Here is an 18,285-nt window from a genome sequence, read left to right as displayed (position 1 = left end):
TATTTTATTAAGCATGATTAAGAACGTGGACTTAAGATTTGTTCACGGTAATGTTACTGACAATTTTAATAATGCTATTATATATCTTGAAAATTAATATTAAGAAAAATTAAATTTATGAATATATTATAAAATAATAAATAAAATAATATTAAGTTATTTTAATTATAAGAAAAATCCGTGGGTAAAAATAAATTATATAACATATAATATAGAAGGTATTACATAAATGAGAAAATTTATAATGTCAAGGGCATAATGGACTTTTCAGGTGAAAGGTTTGAAAAATATGGTCAAAGTAATTATTGTGATAACTAGAACGATTTTTGTGTAACAAAAAAAAAAGTGACTTTTGGGTAATAAACACAAAGTTAAATGACTTTTACGTAATTAAAAAAAAAAAACTTTTGGGTAATGAACACAAAATTGAATGACCATCCTTCAATTTACTCCCAAAACCCCCCTCTTCCAAACCAAAAATAAATGGAGAATATGTGAAGGGTGATGCGACACGCCGTAGCTCAAACCTAGCTGCTCCTTTTACAAGAATAAGGATTCATCCTCAGTTTGTAAGTAATGCTTTAGTTCAAAACTGTCTACACTAAAAATCTTTCTAAAGTGCAAGTGGTAACTCATTGCACTATGGTTATGCAAAAGGTTATCCGGAGAGCAATTAGTGCCAACAAAATAAAGGGCAGTGCACTAAGCTCCCGCTATGCACGAAATCCGGGAAAAGGGTTAGACCACAAGAGTCTATTGTAGGCAGTCTTACCGTGCATTTTTGCAAGAGGCTGTTTCCACGGTCGAACCCGTGATTAGTGCCGATAAAAACTAGGTGGCCAAAAGTAAAAGGGTTGCTGGAAAAACAACCACCCTATGGCCACCTAAAATAACAGTAAAGGAAGCATATTCCTAGATAAGAACGAAAGTTGTAAATTTAACGCTAACCAATCTGTAAAAGTATGAGCCTGCAATGATAAGAGAAGAAATTGTACATTCTGTCTAGAGACACTACCCTTGAAAAAGTACGTGTTTTTGCAGGATAGTAGAGCATGATGTGAATCAATGGGGAATCATTGTCCCCCAGGACCTCAAAACCCATCTTCTGCAGTACTTCTGATGGAAAATATTGCTATTGTCGCGTATGCGTGCTAGTTTCTGAGCCCCTAAATAAAAACAACAAAGTTGCTCTAATGATCAGTACACAACTTTTTACTATCCCGGTGTTCAGATGCCATTACAATTATAACAAAGTGCAAAATAGGAGTAAATTTTGACAGTCAAAGTTTCTGACCTCTACTAGATCTTCACCTTTGTTGCGCAGCTGGAGGTGATATTGATGTGGCATACAGATGAGCTGGGCAAGTGTTGTACTTCAAATATTCAATAAGTTCCTGAAGATATTCGAACTTCTATATAGCTCTCTAGTCTACGCAATTTGTTCATTCATCAAGTATAAACCGTTTCAACAAAGCGGTGCATAAAGCACAGTATTACATCTCATCATCCATCTTGACACACGCACACATCTATATAGCCACAGAAGAAAACAGATTATACTAGTATTATTTTTTTCATCAAAAACATATTTTTTTAACATTATAAACCGTTCGTCTGGGGTTAATATATTGGTTATTTCAATACAAAGTTTCAGTCCGATTCTGATTACAACTACTATATATTACATACAAAACGTAGAAATAGATATACAGAAACAATTTGCAAATATTTTAAAATGTATTCAGAAGAACTAATGAATTATACTAAGGTAGTTTAAGATTGATATATTAGTGTCGGGGGCTGGAAGAGTCTGCTCGGCTTTGACGTTTCTTCTTGCATCTCCAGGCAACTTGTACTGGCCGCCGCCCATATGGAGATTTATACCTGAAATATGGCTTCTTTACATATTTTACATGCTACTATAAAGACTATCAGCTATTTATTAAATAGTGTCCAAGCTGAAAGATGGGAAAAAAGATAAAGAGCATCAAACAACAAGAAAACAAATATAGAGAATAGCATCATAAATCTTCTTCCTCCAATTTAAAGCTTTACATCTAACTCCAGCCACTGATCCGTCCATGATACCAGCAAATCCATTGCAATCTCGCGTCAACCCCCCTCCCACAGACACACACAAACCACCAAAAAAAACATCCCTCAAAGCAAAATATGAACATAGAAGAGAGCGAAAAACTTCCACAAGGTAATGCTTCAAGCCTATGATATGTCAGAAAAGGGAAATGCGGAGCAGAAACAAAGAGACAAGAAATAAGGGAAACAGGGCATTCTGTTATGAGGAAGAAGAGGGACAGAAGTATAGGATAGCTTAAAAAGACAACATAGCATTCCACAAAGTTTTGAACAAATAAGATGATAACTTCCTCCAGTTGGTGTTGAGTCTCCCACATCAGCTAAGGGATGGGGGAATTGGTCTCTTTATATGGCTTGGGCAATCCTCACCTCATGAGCTAGCTTTTGGGGTTGAGTTAGTCACAACGTCCATTTCTTTATCAGTTGGAGAGAATACAAGTATACTAGACTAAGTGTCGTTGTTCTAGTTCTGCAGAATGATAAAGATTATGGTTTTGCTGGTGGTCAGGAAAGTAGAAAGAAACTGGAATGGGTTTTAATTAGTGACATTAGCTTGAGTAAAGGCTCAATGACTTGAACTACCACCTAACTTGAAAACATATACATGTAAATCTGACATGATCAACTCCAGAGAGGCCCTTCTAGTTGATCTTCTCATATTTCGTCTACTTTACAAATCTGATACTATAGGTAGAGCCATGAAAAATCAATGCCACGTTATTTTGTTTATCACCATGTATCGAGTGTTTTCAACAAAACAAATAAATGGATTGGAGATTCAGTAGCTATAAATTTAAATTACCTTATGGCACCTTGAACACGTAGACTACTCGAGAATCTTGCGAAAAGATTGGTGACTTCTTTAAGATCTGCAGCGCGTAATATAAAGGCTTCAACATTTGTTAGGCACCTAACTAGTCTGTTGCTCAGCAATCTGTGTCCTGGAATTCTGATCTTTTTCCCATCTGCAAGGACAGAATGAAAAGCGACGATAAGAAATCATTACAATATGTATTTCAAATTCACAACTTTATCTCTTCCAAGACTGGAAAAATTACTTGGAGCTTATCAAAGTTTTAGACAGCCCACTGGTAGACTAAAGGCAGCAAAAGTTTTAAGCTTTAACCACTCTTCATATGGTTTTCAATTATATTCAATAAAAAATTGTGTAAGCTTAACTTCATTAAACAGGGAAGTCACCTCTGTGATTAGACTGATTGAAAGTTCACAGCAAATACTTATCTGAAAACCAAAACCATCAAATGTAGACACATAAACCACATACTTATTGACACTGACATTCTTATGACCACTGAATGTCCATCCTCTCAACACCAAAAATTTCGACAAAATCCAACTTTTGACATTTCCAGTTTATCTAGTCTGGTGCAAGAGAGCCAAAACTTGGTGAACCATATATGATATAAAGCTTCCAAATGATAAAACAGAAAAGAAGGGGGGGGGGGTGCGATTTTCTAGTTTGTATATCGGCTTTATATCAAGCACAAGACAAGAAAAACATCAATCCAGGGACGTTTGCATTATAGTTATGTCGTATAGACTTCATATTCTAAACATTTGTCCTAGTATAAGACCAAAATAAGAACAAGAAAAAAGAGTTGTTCCATAAGGAAGGACAATATCCAGAAGTCCAGCAAGACTCTGATAAGTTGGATTTTTACCAATTTATTCTGGACTTTACTTGCACTTGTCATGTCTTTTGAGTGATAATTATTGCCAAATCTTATGACTTTTGTATGGTTTCAGAAAATAATGTGCTGACAAGGTGGAAGAGTCCAAAAGATGGAAAAAACAACGACACCAATTGGTGGGTTTCAAGAGGCACATTGTTCCTGTCGAATATTAGGCACCCCACTTATCTCTTCCGAGTTGGATCAAACATTGCCAAAAGCTTGCAGAGAAAACCTTAGGTAGAATACGAACTTGATCAAATACGGAATCCAGAGTGACTAAAGATGGTAAGCTTGTTTTGTTTGGTATCTACACATTGGTTTAGGCTCTTCATATTGCCTAAACAGAAGCAGGTTATCAGAGCTATCTCACAACTGTTCCAATAATACTGCTATTCTTAATCAAATTTGGAATATTTCTGAAAAGGATTCTTAGTGCAATTAATGGGTGCATTTTCAGTGTTAACTTAGAAATAAGAATTTACAGGCAGTCTCAGATCCTCATAATTGCTCATGGTGTTAAATCCTGCAACTAGAGTACTAGACTTTTTATTCATTATCAAATTGCACATGATTGTGATATTTCTGTATGGTATAATTCTTCGCATTCTTTAGGACCATGGCACGAGGTTTTCTCTCCTAATTGCTGCAACAGTCATATTTGACTCTAAAATAACCGATTTGACTGTGGAGTATGGGCAGCATTAACCAACCAGAATCAAAAAAAATGCTCAACTAGTCAACTTTGGTGGAGCTTCTAACGGTTCATTTACCATCAATAATGCCATAAAGCAGAGACCTCTAACTTGGACTACAGTGCTTTGTTTCGCAATACGCATTTGAAGGATGGATTCATTCTTTGGCTTGCTATTCTAGATAGACTTAAGCATTACTCAAAAGTTGAAAATTGTGGACACTGAAAGTTGTTTGTGTATCAAACACCCTGAAAATGTACCCATCTGGCAGCATCTCTTACAACAGAGGCTAGTACATAGAGATATTTGCCTTTGGCCGGAGAACTCAATTGGTTGATTCGAGTACTAAACGGAGAGAACTGCGCAGCTGTATCCTGAGGTACTCTTTATTTGCCTGTGGGCAGTTGGCCTTGGAAGCTCATCTGGAAAACAAAATTACCCCCCAAAGTTATATGTCATAGCTGGACTGCATTGAAGGAAGCGTGTCTCACTCAAGATAATCTTTGCAAAAGGAGCATTCCCATAGTTAATAGATGCTATATGTGCCGGCAGGATTTTCAAACAAACAGACATCTATTTTTGCATTGCCCAGTTGCTACAGACATCTGGAATATTTTCCCTTCAGTTTTAGGATTCAACTGGGTGATGCCAGAGAGTATTAAAGATGCTTATAGTAGCTGGAGTCTATGGAAAGTTGGTAAATCCATCAGCAGGATCTGGAAAATGATTCCTGGATGTATTTTTTGGGCTATTTGGACAGAAAGGAATAGAAGATGTTTTGAGGATTTAGCAACTCCAAATTACTCCTTGATGGCTAATTGTATAGTTTTGTTATATAGCTGGAGTAACCTCTCCCCTATTAGCTCCCCCAAATTATTTTTGGATTTTGTTAGCTCCCTAACACTAGCATAGGACCATCTGTACAGAGCTAACATATCATCTTTTGTATTAGCACCTGGACAGTGCTCTTTTGCATCTTCTTGATGCTTTTTATAATATCTTTTACTTCATCAAAAAAAAGGTACTCTTCCGGTGGCAATTTACTTCCTATGACAGGAGTGGAAGGAATTGAAGAGTGCTTCAAAATTAAGCCCGCCCAACTACAACCCCTTTTATCTGTGATCCAAGAGAAATTGAATACTTGCCACAAATCTAGAACTAGAGTAGAGATAAGTGGGAGATGAACTAAAGTTTGGGCTTTCCTCTACACATTTTCAATGTGTAAAGAGTATCCAGTCGGAGCTCCATTGTATTTATTTGTGTGGGAGAGAGAGAGAGAGCGTAGTAAACTACCAGTTCAGACCACAATGCCTCACGGAGGACAAAGTTGAGCAATCTTTTCGTGTATAGCAGCATGTAAATTTCTACCATGTCTAGAATTATATCAACAATGGGATATTAAAAGTGTAAAGCAAGAATTGGTTATACAAGAAAAGAGAGGGAAAGAAAGAAGCATACTGTTGCTGAAAGCCCCCAAAGACTTGGAAACAGCTACTGTCTCCTCCCTTATTCTGGTTCCTCCAATGAGGAGTTGAAGACCCTACCATGAAAAGTGCTGGACAGTGGAGACTGCAGAAATTAACGGTCGCTGAGGAACAGTGTAATCAGCACTGGTGCACTTGGAACACTGCTTCTTCTTCACTTGCAAAATGTATGGTGCACATGGGGGCCCCGATATTATCCTCCACTATATTTTTCCTAATGGGATCTGAATTTCTATGATCTTACTGTTTCCCATGAACATAAAACCAACCAACAAATACATAAGCTACTGTTTTCCTTTTTTATTTTTGGTCTCAGAAAAGAAAGTCATTTCTAAAAGTGTATATGGAAATTAAGATATTAAACTTAAAATTTTACAACAATAAGTCAATAACAACATACCCAGTATTACCCCACACCGTGGGGTCAAACTTAAAATTTTACATGTAAATGAAAATTAAATTCAGAAGTGTTAGAAGCTTTTATTTATTCACTATGATAAACTTTTTTCCTTGTCAGACATATATAATTTCCACCGTTAATTTCATTTATTCACTGAAAAACTATATGAGAAGTATGTATAATCCATTTTTTGGGCAACACCCATCTTTTATTATTGTCAAGTAACTCCAGTTATTGCCAAGGAAACTGTCCAAGAAAAACATGTTAGACCAAATTCTTCCAAAAACATATCATTCTTTCTTTTAATAAATAAATCCCCCTCCTCCCCACCTTCCCAACAATAAATAAAAATGAAAACGAATTCTCGGATATGCTTAATGCATGAACATCACAGCAAAACTGATTGAAAAATTTACAGCTCCTAAGAAAATACGTAGCTGCACAAAATTCAACATGAATTAAAGATAGAATTGAATTTTTTTTCGCCAGACAGACATTAGACCCATAAATATTATTCCCTTCATCTGTAACGCCCCGCTGTGCCAGTATATATGACTATCTACTTTAGCTAAACCTAAAGAAAGGAGGACCATCTCTTTTATTCTAACTGCCAAATCAGAGGCAAACTTTTTTCCTGTAATTAGTAACTTCAAGGCTAAGTTACTGACAAAGTATAAATACAATCTAAAGTAAAATTTATAAGAAAAAGGAAAACCAGAAAAAGACAAGATAGGACAAAGTTTAAGTATGTTGCAACAAAATTCATCTCTTGTATTTATGGAAACAAAGATTTTGTAATCATTTGGTACCATCACAAAAGATTGGTCGCACAGCAGCCTTAAAATCTTCATAAAACCTTTGCTCTGAGAACATGGAGGCTCGCTTCCTCGCAGCAGCAGCTATCTCCAGCCTCTCATTCTCTGGCATCTTAATGACTTCAATAATGGCTTCAGCATATTCCTCTATGCTCTGGGCAAGGAACCCAGTCTGCTTCGAATCTTCTAGTAACACAATATCCATCCTTGGGCCAGCTGAATTATGTGCTGAACGAAACCGACAAACTTGAAGTCAACCAAATAAGTCATATACTCAAATACAGAACAAGAGAGAAACCACATAACATGACTAACCAATTGGTATCACGCCAGCAGCCATGTATTCAACTACACTTATGCCAAAGTGCCCATCTGTCATGGAATGGATTCCAGCTACAGCACCACCCAAAAGTGTGACCAAATCACTGCACCAACAAAGATTAAAAAACAAAAATGAAGATTTTTCACCATGGTAATCATGTATTAAATTGACGGAAATGGATAATCTACCAAAACATTTCACATTCTATGTCTAAACACAGAGCTAACAGAACTACCAAGATATCCAATCCAGTGGGGTAAGCAATTTACACGCATGCATAAATATATTTCCTCTTTGTGTATTACATTACCTGAACACCAGATGCCCTGTCAAAGCGGAAGCTGCGGGTTCGAGTCCCGTAAGTCCCGATGGATCCAATAAATATATCAATAAATCTCTCCCTTTTTATGAATTTTATGAAGGGGACCGGGGGCAGAACTTCATTGTCAAAGCATTCCTAGAGCTCCTCGTAAGGCTTGTTGGAAAACCCATTGTCGGACTTGATTAATCGCCCTTTGTTGTTCAAACTGAATCGTTTCGTTTTTGTAATTTTCTAATTGTTCCAAAGTCTTATAAGTTGAATTAATCAAATTCAATTTTTCTCGTTCTATTTCGGAGTATCCATTCACTCAAAACTGCTCGGCTTCGGTTTCTACTTTCCGTAAGTGAGAACGAGCCTTTTCGAGTGCAATTTTTATTTATTTTTTCAAAAAGCACTCCTCTTTTTTCATTATTTTTTCCGGGGGGGGGCTGCTAGCCGACGCAATAAAAAGCCCATCCCTAATGAATAGCTTCAAGCAATTAAAGAAAAGTTGTGGTCCTAAAAATTCAGTAAAATCATGCCTTGGAGTTAAAGAATTTCAGACAAACAAAATGGAGTTGTACCACTAACCACATTCAGTTTAATAGCTAGGTCCTTCAGATTTTGCAACCTTTTCTCATCTGCTTCATTCCTACAACTACCCACTAATTGGATAATCGGCCTTGGCAGATCTTGGTCTAACTTCTTGATGGCAACTGCAAATGCCTCAAGTTGGAGAGGGTGTGCCTAACTCACAGAAAAACCAAGTTTTACAAGAGTTCAATATTGCAATATACCTTGAAACACCTGCAAAAGTATGGGTACCTTGATTTCTACAAGGACCACACAAAAATGCCTATCTTCTCTGGACGGAACTGAGCCACAGATACTATCTTCGGAGGCTTCATTGACTTTTCCAGTGGAAGCGCCTGTCAAGAGCAGTGTCAAGTTTTTTGTTTATATTTGCCATGCAAAAATGCAATTGCTTACCATCCATCCCAGACTGAACAGAAGAATTAATAAGACCTTCTAAAAAAGGAATACAGTAATTTCCCACAATATTCAACAAAATCACGAGTCATGAAAGTCCAAATAAGGATTGAGAGGAGAAATTTGTCTGAAAGTTACACTCAGTCCTACTTTCGTCATATACTTCATTAATGCAAAAATGAAGGACAGCACAATAGTAAAATTATTAACCACAACTTATTAATTTAATCAAATCTACAGAAAAGAGGGAAAGCATAAAAACTTTAGGCGTCAGGAGGAGCAAGAAGGATTATATTAACACCAAAAGAGTTAAAGAATACAGACCTGAAGCATTATCATATTCAGTCCCTTGGATATATAATTATGGAAGACCCACTAATGCATCTAGATGTACACTTTCATGGAGAAGTGGAATAACATGTTGCCATTATATCTTCTTACGACTGCCAGTTAGTGAATGACCACATTAATTTGGAAAAAAGATACGCATACATGTCACAAGGTCAGCTGATAAAATTGTTAATATTAGTAGGTGTGAGAAGGCACGGGAGAAAATATGTTATTGATATTGGATGATAAATACAATACAAGAGGCCCCTATTTATAGCTATACACTACAAGGAGATATTACTCCTCTTCCAATGTGGGACAAGACTACACTATACATATCTATAAACTAACACTCCCCCTCAAGCCGGTGCATACACATCATATGTACCGAGCTTGTTACACATGTAACTAATACGAGAACCAGTAAGAGACTTAGTGAAAATATCTGCTAGTTGATCATTCGACTTTACAAACTTTGTAACAATATCTCCTGAAAGTATTTTTTCTCTGACAAAGTGACAGTCGATTTCAATGTGTTTAGTCCTCTCATGGAACACCGGATTTGACGCAATATGAAGAGCAGCTTGGTTATCACACACTAGTTCCATCTTGCTGATTTCTCCGAACTTTAACTCCTTGAGCAACTGCTTGACCCAAACTAACTCACACGTTGCCATAGCCATGGCCCGATATTCGGCTTCGGCGCTAGATCGAGCAACTACATTCTGTTTCTTGCTCTTCCACGAGACCAAATTACCTCCTACTAGAACACAATATCCAGACGTAGAACGTCTATCAAAAGGTGATCCTGCCCAATCAACATCTGTGTACCCAACAATCTGCTCGTGGCCTCGATCCTCAAATAGTAATCACTTGCCTGGAGCTGACTTTATATACCGAAGAATGCGAACAACTGCATCCCAGTGACTATCACATGGAGAATCCATAAACTGACTTACAACACTCACCGGAAAAGAAATGTCACGTCTAGTCACTGTGAGGTAATTCAATTTGCCAACCAACCTCCTATATCTCGTAGGGTCTTTAAGAGGCTCCCATGTCCAGGCAGAAGCTTAGCATTCGGATCCATAGGAGAGTCAATAGGTCTGCAACCCATCATTCCAGTCTCCTCAAGAATGTCTAAGGCATACTTCCGCTGTGAAATAACAATACCTGAGCTAGACTGAGCGACCTCAATACCTAGAAAATACTTCAATCTGCCCAGATCCTTAGTCTGGAAGTGCTGAAAGAGATGTTCCTTCAAATTAGTAATACCATCCTGATCATTACCAGTAATAACAATATCATCAACATAAACCACTAGATAAATACACAGATTAGGAGCAGAATGCCGATAAAACACAGAGTGATCAGCCTCACTACGAGTCATGCCGAACTCCTGAATAATTATGCTGAACTTACCAAACCAAGCTCGAGGGGACTAATTCAAACCATATAGTGACTTGCGCAATCTGCACACACAACCATTAAACTCCCCCTGAGCAACAAAACCAGGTGGTTGCTCCATATAAACTTCTTCCTCAAGATCACCGTGGAGAAAAGCATTCTTAATGTCTAACTGATAAAGAGGCCAATGACGTACAACAGCCATGGACAAAAAGAGACGAATAGATGCTACTTTAGCCACGGGAGAGAAAGTGTCACTATAATCAAGCCCAAAAATCTGAGTATATCCTTTTTCAACAAGACGAGCCTTAAGCCGATCAATCTGGCCATCCGGGCCGACTTTGACTGCATAAACCCAACGACAACCAACAGTAGACTTACCTGCAGGAAGAGGAACAAGCTCCCAAGTGTCACTCGCATGTAAAGCAGACATCTCGTAAATCATAGCATGTCGCCATCCTGGATGAGATAGTGCCTCACCTGTAGACTTAGGATAGAAACAGTGAACAAAGAAGATATAAAAGCATAATGTGGTGATGACAGACGATGATAACTTAAACCGACATAGTGGGGATTAGGATTAAGTGTGGATCGTACACCTTTGCGGAGTGCAATTTGTTGACTAAGAGGAGACAAGTCCGCAGTAGGTGCAGAATCTGATGCGGGGCGTGAATCACCTGGGCCTGATGCTGGATGTGGACGACGATGATAAGTCAAGAATGGTGGAGCTGCAGAAGGTTGAACTGGATTATGTGGAGGAACTGGAGCTATAGGTGGTGGAGCTACAACCGGAGCTGTAGGTGGTGGAACTGGAGCTATAGGTGGTAGAGCTACAACTGGAGCTATAGGTGGTGGAGCTACAACTGGAGCTGTAGGTGGTGGAGCTGGAGTGACTGAATCTCCAAAAGATGAAACTGGTAGTACCTCAAAAATATCTAAGTGATGACCTGAACCTGTGAAGTATGATTGGGTTTCAAAGAAGGTAACATCAGCGGACATAAGGTACCGCTGGAGGTCAGGAGAGTAGCATTGATACCCCTTTTGTGTTCTCGAGAAACCCAGAAATACGCACTTAAGAGCACGAGGAGCTAACTTATATGTTCCTGGAGTAAGGTTATGGACAAAACAAGTGCTTCCAAAGATACGGGGTGGAAGAGAGAACAAAGGTAAATGGGGAAACATGACAGAGAATGGAACTTGGTTCTGGATAGCTGAAGATGGCATACGATTAATAAGATAGCAAGATGTAAGAACGGCATCCCCCCAAAAACGCAACGGAGCATGAGATTGTATGAGTAGGGTACGAGCAGTTTCAATAAGATGTCTATTCTTTCTTTCAGCTACCCCATTTTGTTGAGATGTGTACGGACAAGATGTTTGATGAATAATCCCATGAGATTTCATAAACTGCTGAAATGGGGAAGACAAATACTCTCGGGCATTATCACTACGAAATGTGCGAATAGAAACCCCAAATTGATTTTGAATTTCAGCGTGGAAGGTCTGGAAAATAGAAAACAACTCATATCGATTTTTTATCAAAAATATCCAAGTGCACCTGGAATAATCATCAATGAAACTGACAAAGTAGCGGAATCCTAAGGTGGAACTAACCCGACTAGGACCCCAAATATCTGAATGGACTAAAGTAAAAGGTGACTCTGCTCGATTATCAAGACGTCGAGGGAAATGGGAGCGGGTATGCTTACCGAGCTGACATGACTCACACTCTAGAGCTGACAAGTGAGATAAACCAGATACCATTTTCTGAAGTTTTGACAAACTGGGATGTCCCAACCGTTTATGTAATAAATCTGGTGAATCAGTAACAGGACAAGTTGTAGAAGGAAGACAAGATGTGAGTCCATATGATTTAGCAAGGATGAGGTAATAAAGTCCGTTTGATTCACGCCCGGTACCAATGATCCGCCCCGTACTGCGTTCCTGTATAAAAACATGGTCATCAAGAAATAAAACAGCGCATTTAAGTGATTTGGCTAAGCGACTAACAGCTATGAGATTAAAAGGACTATTGGGAACATAAAGGACTGAATCTAAAGGTAAGGAAGGAAGTGGGTTTGCTTGACCTATTGCAGTTGCCATGGTTTGAGACCCATTGGCCATTGTGACTTTTGGAAGAGATTGAGAATACGAAATAGTAGTGAAAAGAGATTTGTTACCAGAAATATGATCTGATGCACCTGAATCAATGACCCAAAACTCAGAGGATGAAGATTGGGAGAAACAAGTCACGCTATTACCTGTTTGAACAACAGAAGCTATCTCAGAAGATGTCTGCTTACATGCTTTATAATGAAGGAACTCAATATACTCTGCTAAAGAAACCATCCGACTATTCAAAGCATCGGTTCCCATGTCGCTACAATTTGTAGTAGTAGGGTTAACTTGAAATAGTGGAAATAAGTAACTCCTGTGAGAAAACTGAAGAAATAGCTTGAAAAACACTGTTTACAGCAGGAAAACAGAATACTGTTCTGTGCCGGAACACTGTTCACGCCGGAAACACTGTAGCTCGCTGGAAAATTCCAAAGTTATCGGAATTTGTTGTAACCAGGATGGATAGACTCGGAATTTCTTTGCGAGCAAGCTGTCCTGAAGAAATATTTTCAAAAAAATGGCCAGGAAGGTCACTGTTCACGCCGGAAAAATATAAAAGTGGCCGGAATTTGATTTGAATTAGATGGGTGGGCTCGGAATTTTGAGGAGAACACACTGTCCTGAAGAAGCTTCGCGAAAAAATGGCCGGAAAGTGGCCGGAACCCTCGCCGGAAAAGTTGTTGCCGGCGCGTGGAGGAGCGTGGCGGCTTTTCTGCCAGATAAAATTTCAGGGGTTGGTAGTCGGAGGGTGATCTACCTCGTAGTGGTGTTGGTTTTAGCACAACACCAACAGAAAGTGACTTTCACTTAGACAAGCCTTAGGTCACCGGAAAAATTACACGATGACTAAGTTCTTTCTTCCCGGTTAACGCTGGAATGACGCACAGCGATCTTTTCTCACTAATGCTCTGATACCATGTGAGAAGGCACGGGAGAAAATATGTTATTGATATTGGATGATAAATACAATACAAGAGGTCCCTATTTATAGCTATACACTACAAGGAGATATTACTCCTCTTCCAATGTGGGACAAGACTACACTATACATATCTATAAACTAACAGTAGGCAAAGAAAAAAGACACAAGCAGATCAACAGTTCCTCATACGGGCCTTAGGCACCACTTAAGTTGACAGACAATGACAAAGGCTCGCCAAACTAAGCATGGCCTTTTCCTTTTTGTTTGAATAGCCCATTCTCATTTTTCTTCAACAAGGTAGACCAACGTTTAGGTGCTTAGTAACGGAAACTTCCATCAAAATGACTAATTGACTTGTTATCATGAAATTCTACAGATGACAGATTTTTACAATTTACAACACAAAAGAAAAAGGGAAAGATATCATATAGATGGCATATGCTGATATGTAGTACCTCTTGGCAATCAAGGAATCATTGTTGTACATTGAACTGCGCCCACGAACACGGGATAGCATGTCTAAACTGATAGTTGGATAATGAGTATAGGAAAAAACTTTGCATCCAAATACACGGGCAACTGGATAAGTAAAAGCATATCCACTAGAATCAAAGTAATATAAAGGTGTATATTTGCACAAAGCTTTGACCAATCATTGTAAACTGCAGATGGACCACCTGATGTAAACTGCAGGAAATCAGTAATCTTGAGCAAAATGACATTGAATGTCAATATATTGAAGTTTCGAAAGAATAACTACATTATTCAGCAATTATCTGGACAGGGTATTATATGTGTTTGTGATTACCACCGTCAAACATATACCAGTAATAAACCATCAAAAAGAGGAATATAAGATGCAGCAATACAGGTAAAAGGAGAAGAAGGAATATATAATACAGATATCTCAAAGCAGCTACAAACTAACATAAATAAATATTAGAATTCAAAAGAATAGGAGTGTATTCCTGATGCTACAATAAAGAATGTTGAGGAGGATTTCAATGCCTTATCAGGGATAGAAGAAGCACAAAGACTACGTGATACTGTTGAAATTAGTGTTGTCAAAGGCAAAAAGCCTTAAAAAGCGTTCTAGTTCTATCGGGAATTTAAGTGCAAAGCGCAACTAAAGTGTGAGCTTTAGTAAAAAAAGGCGCAACGGAGGAGGAAAAAAATACATATTTAATGCAAGAAAAAAGTAACAACTTTATTCATAATGATTTACTTAACAATTGATATAGCTTCATGCCAATCATATTAATTGTTTACTAGCGCTCTATTCAAGATAGAATTAATGGGCAATGAGGCGTACGCCTTAGTGCCTTGCCTAAACTGAAACGCAGCTTAAGTGAGGCAAAGCGCCTAGCCCGAGCTTCTATGAGCTTCAGGGCTTAAGCGCCCTCAAATGAGCCTTTGACGACCTGGGAGTTCCCTTGATAACTAAAACACTTGATACTAATGGTGGAGCTTGGGCGTGGGTATGGGGAGGGGAGGAAGATGAAGAAACGGGAGCAAATGTGAAAAAAGGAAGTTGTTTGTTTAGCTAAACAGAAAGCAAATGTGACAACATTTTATTTTGTGACTTAATGATTGATAGTATTCTAGTTTAATACTACTTTCACAACTTTTAAGAATTTAAATCCGTTATACTTTCAAATTTATTGACATTTCCTATCAAAGTATAACTTTTCAACCATCACTTTGATATTATTCCACTGTCGCTGATAAAATATGCAAGTCAAATAGATATCCCTAGAGTTCATTTCAAGTCAAACTCTATCATGAAAAATGAAATAACGGAAATAATAGCATGTACGCAGAGAAAAACACACCGAGAAGTAAAGGGTATCTTAGGAGGGTGGATTAATTTGACTCCAAATCGATCAAGGGCACGGCCAGTAAGGCTGTCGGGAGAAGCATCATGATCTCCTGTATATATGACACAATCTAGATTTGGGTTTTCATCTTGGATGGCTTTCACAGCGCACCACAAGACTCTTTCTCCACCACCTCCGTCATTGGCGTATGGGTGGAAGACCACAACAGCCTTCTTTCTATTTCTCCAGCCATTGATTACCATTAACAATAATCTTACTGCTTGAGCAATTACCACCGTAACAGCAATAACAGCACTGAGCATAAGTCAATATCCCATATTTCTTCCCCCTCTTGCAGTTCTCTGAAACGTGTTTTTATCAAATTACACTGCTTTCACAATAGGTTGTTGAAGTCACTGATTCTTTAGGCTTTTTTTCTCTAAAATGAAATTGAAGATCCTTGACTAACACGGATTTAGCTTCTGAAATAGAATTATATCAAAAGATCAGAGTGCATAATATGCAAAAATAAAATAAACAAATAAATACATAAAGAAAGAAAGATATAGATAGATATCTTTGGATCAACAAATGGGATCCTAAAAATGCAAAAAATAAATAGAAAGAAAGAGTTTGCAGCTAAATGGATAATGAAAAACAAATAGAAAATAAACTTAAAAATTTAAAGCTTGCTAAAATTTTACAATAAAAAAGAAAGACAAAGAAGACTTAAGCAAAAATCACAGTGGTGGATCAAGGTGTTCGCCACAGCAGATTCCTTTTTTTTGTTTTTTTTAAAACTGTGGTTTCCGGTCCAGCTTGCGCCCACCTTGACTAATTTCTCGACTAATTCCATAGGGTACCTGCCACCTCCCACCAGCAACAGGTACCAGGTAACTCTATCCATCAAGGCTTGGATAGATTGGAAGAAATCACCTAGTGTTTTTTGCCTCCGCTGGGATTTGAACATGAGACCTCATGGTTCTCACTCACTTCATTGACCACTAGCCACAACCTTGGGTGCAGATTCTATTAAGACAACAACTTCAAATCAACAAGCAACAATGATTGGATCAAGTTAACAAGTAAAATATATTTTCAGAAAAGTAATTTTCTCCAAATTTCGTTCTTTTTATTCTAGTCATTACAAATATCTCTTTTTTAATCCAAATAAAACTAAATAATCTCTCCGAAAAACTCTATTTTGGAGATTTTCCTTTAACTTTTGAATACTTCACTCTTGATAAGATAATCACTAAAAGTCGCCAAGCAACAAATTAAGAGGAAAATAAAAAGTTTATGACCTAAGAAGCAAAATCGAGTTGGTGTCAAGGCCAGCTTGTGCGCACCACCACCAGTTCCATGGGATACCTGCTACCTCCCACCAACAACAAGTATTACGTAACTTTATCCACCAAGGCTCGGACATATGGGAGAAATCACTTAGTATTTTTTTATCTCCGCTGAGATTTGAACCTTAGAGTTCATGGTTCTCAACCCAATTCATTGACCACTAGGCGACACCCTTGGGTGCAGAAGCAAAATCTACATAATGAGTATAGTATTACTTATTCAGGAAGTCCGTAACTCTCATAATTTACTTATCTAAGCCATCCATGATTATTAAATAATACGTTCTAATTCATTTAAATTCCAATGTGAAGTTACTTAAAAGCTGTTGTAAGCTAAGAAACATGAATTTCACTAATTAAATGACAAAGAACGTCTCCTGTAACCCAATAACAAATTAACAAATAGAAATTCACTGTAAGCTCGTAAATCATAACTAGCAATTCACTTTCACAAAATCAGAGTATTCAATGTTCCTTAATCATTCTCCAATTGAAAAAAAACGAAGCAAAAACTCAAAAACAAAAAGAGAAGATCAAGTAAAAAAGTTTAGAAGAGAGGAAAAGAAGAAGATACCTAGCCGAAGGCGCACTAGCAATAAGAGCGAGCCGATCGGCGGTTCTAATCCTGGTGGAGACTGTATGGAACCAGCAACTTTGGAAAACAGGTAAACTGTCAAAAATGCCCTTCTTCCACTTATTAAATCACAAAAATTGCCACTAACTTATTTTTAGTATCAAAAATGCATCTCCTTCCATCTATTGTATCACAATTGTCATTAACATTATTTTTTGGATTAAAAATAAAAAAAATAATAACGCAAAAGGCCCCTATAAGAACTTTATGACCAAAATGTTTCCTTTTTAAATATATACTAGTAGTATTTATACTCGCGCGTTGTACGGAGAATATTAAATATAATATTACTATATCAACTGATAAATATTGATGCAATATAATATAAAAACATATGAGTAATAATATAATTAATAGGTTGAAAAGTTGCCTGATTTGATAAATATATATCCCTTGGAGAATATTTTTAGGCGACCAAGAAATCTTTCTATGGTACAAATTTCATTTATATATTGTTCGTAATAATTATCACAATTTGTGAGAATGCTGAAATATGCTGGCATAATTGGATCAAATAGAAATTTTGAGAATAATAGATTTTTTTATTAAGAAGATGTTTTTTTATTTTATTAAGAAGATGTTTTTTTTTATTAAGAAGATTTTGATGATGGAATAAAGGGCAATTTCTTTTTAAGACGTGGGTTTTGGGTCAGATGTTTCTAGGAATTGTCAAAATTTATCAATAATTTTATTGAGTGATATTATTTAAATTATTTTTCCAATTAATTCAATTTATAAATATCCTAACATTAAGTCTAATTTCCTCCTTTCATATATATTTTTTTTACTGCTATATTTGATTAGTAGATAATATTACTATATAAACCCGTCAAGTGGCTTTTTATTATGTTGCCACATGGCTTACTATGGTGTCTTTGCCTGTCTTATTACATATAGATAGATGTTTAAATTC

General features: G+C 37.3%; 1 protein-coding gene across 5 annotated transcripts; it reads right to left on the bottom strand.

Annotated features, from left to right (window-relative positions):
- Positions 1-953: 953 nt before the first annotated feature.
- LOC107816235 (GDP-Man:Man(3)GlcNAc(2)-PP-Dol alpha-1,2-mannosyltransferase-like) lies at positions 954-17,434 on the bottom strand. 5 transcript variants are annotated; one of them, XR_012708670.1, is made up of 10 exons: positions 17,313-17,434; positions 15,402-15,868; positions 14,025-14,246; positions 8,628-8,731; positions 8,394-8,549; positions 7,495-7,604; positions 7,174-7,407; positions 2,897-3,059; positions 1,295-1,884; positions 954-1,166 (listed from the first exon to the last, which is right to left on the bottom strand). XR_012708670.1 is itself a non-coding variant. In XM_075251830.1 (7 exons), the coding sequence occupies exons 3-7, from the start codon at positions 14,084-14,086 to the stop codon at positions 1,788-1,790; spliced, it is 666 nt and encodes a 221-aa protein (XP_075107931.1). In that variant the 5' UTR covers positions 14,087-14,246; positions 15,402-15,868; positions 17,313-17,434; the 3' UTR covers positions 954-1,787. The 5 variants fall into 5 exon arrangements, 1 of the variants encoding a protein (XP_075107931.1); XR_012708671.1 differs by having other exon boundaries at positions 8,394-8,731; XR_012708669.1 differs by lacking the exons at positions 8,394-8,549; positions 8,628-8,731 and having other exon boundaries at positions 14,025-14,256.
- Positions 17,435-18,285: the final 851 nt, after the last annotated feature.

Source organism: Nicotiana tabacum, chromosome 4 (assembly GCF_000715075.1).
Source record: "Nicotiana tabacum cultivar K326 chromosome 4, ASM71507v2, whole genome shotgun sequence".
Classification (NCBI taxonomy): Eukaryota; Viridiplantae; Streptophyta; class Magnoliopsida; order Solanales; family Solanaceae; genus Nicotiana; species Nicotiana tabacum.
Note: the sequence above shows the minus strand (reverse complement) of the source record. Positions and strands in the feature narration are given on the sequence as shown.

Excerpts from the sequence above, each read along its gene's own strand:
- LOC107816235 (XM_075251830.1), bottom strand. The coding sequence starts at position 14,086 with ATGCTATCCCGTGTTCGTGGGCGCAGTTCAATGTACAACAATGATTCC. Across the intron at positions 7,605-14,024 it reads GATTCCTTGATTGCCAAGAG|TGATTTGGTCACACTTTTGG; the intron begins GTACTACATATC and ends TTGTTGGTGCAG. Across the intron at positions 3,060-7,173 it reads GCGACCAATCTTTTGTGATG|ATGGGAAAAAGATCAGAATT; the intron begins GTACCAAATGAT and ends CTGTCCTTGCAG.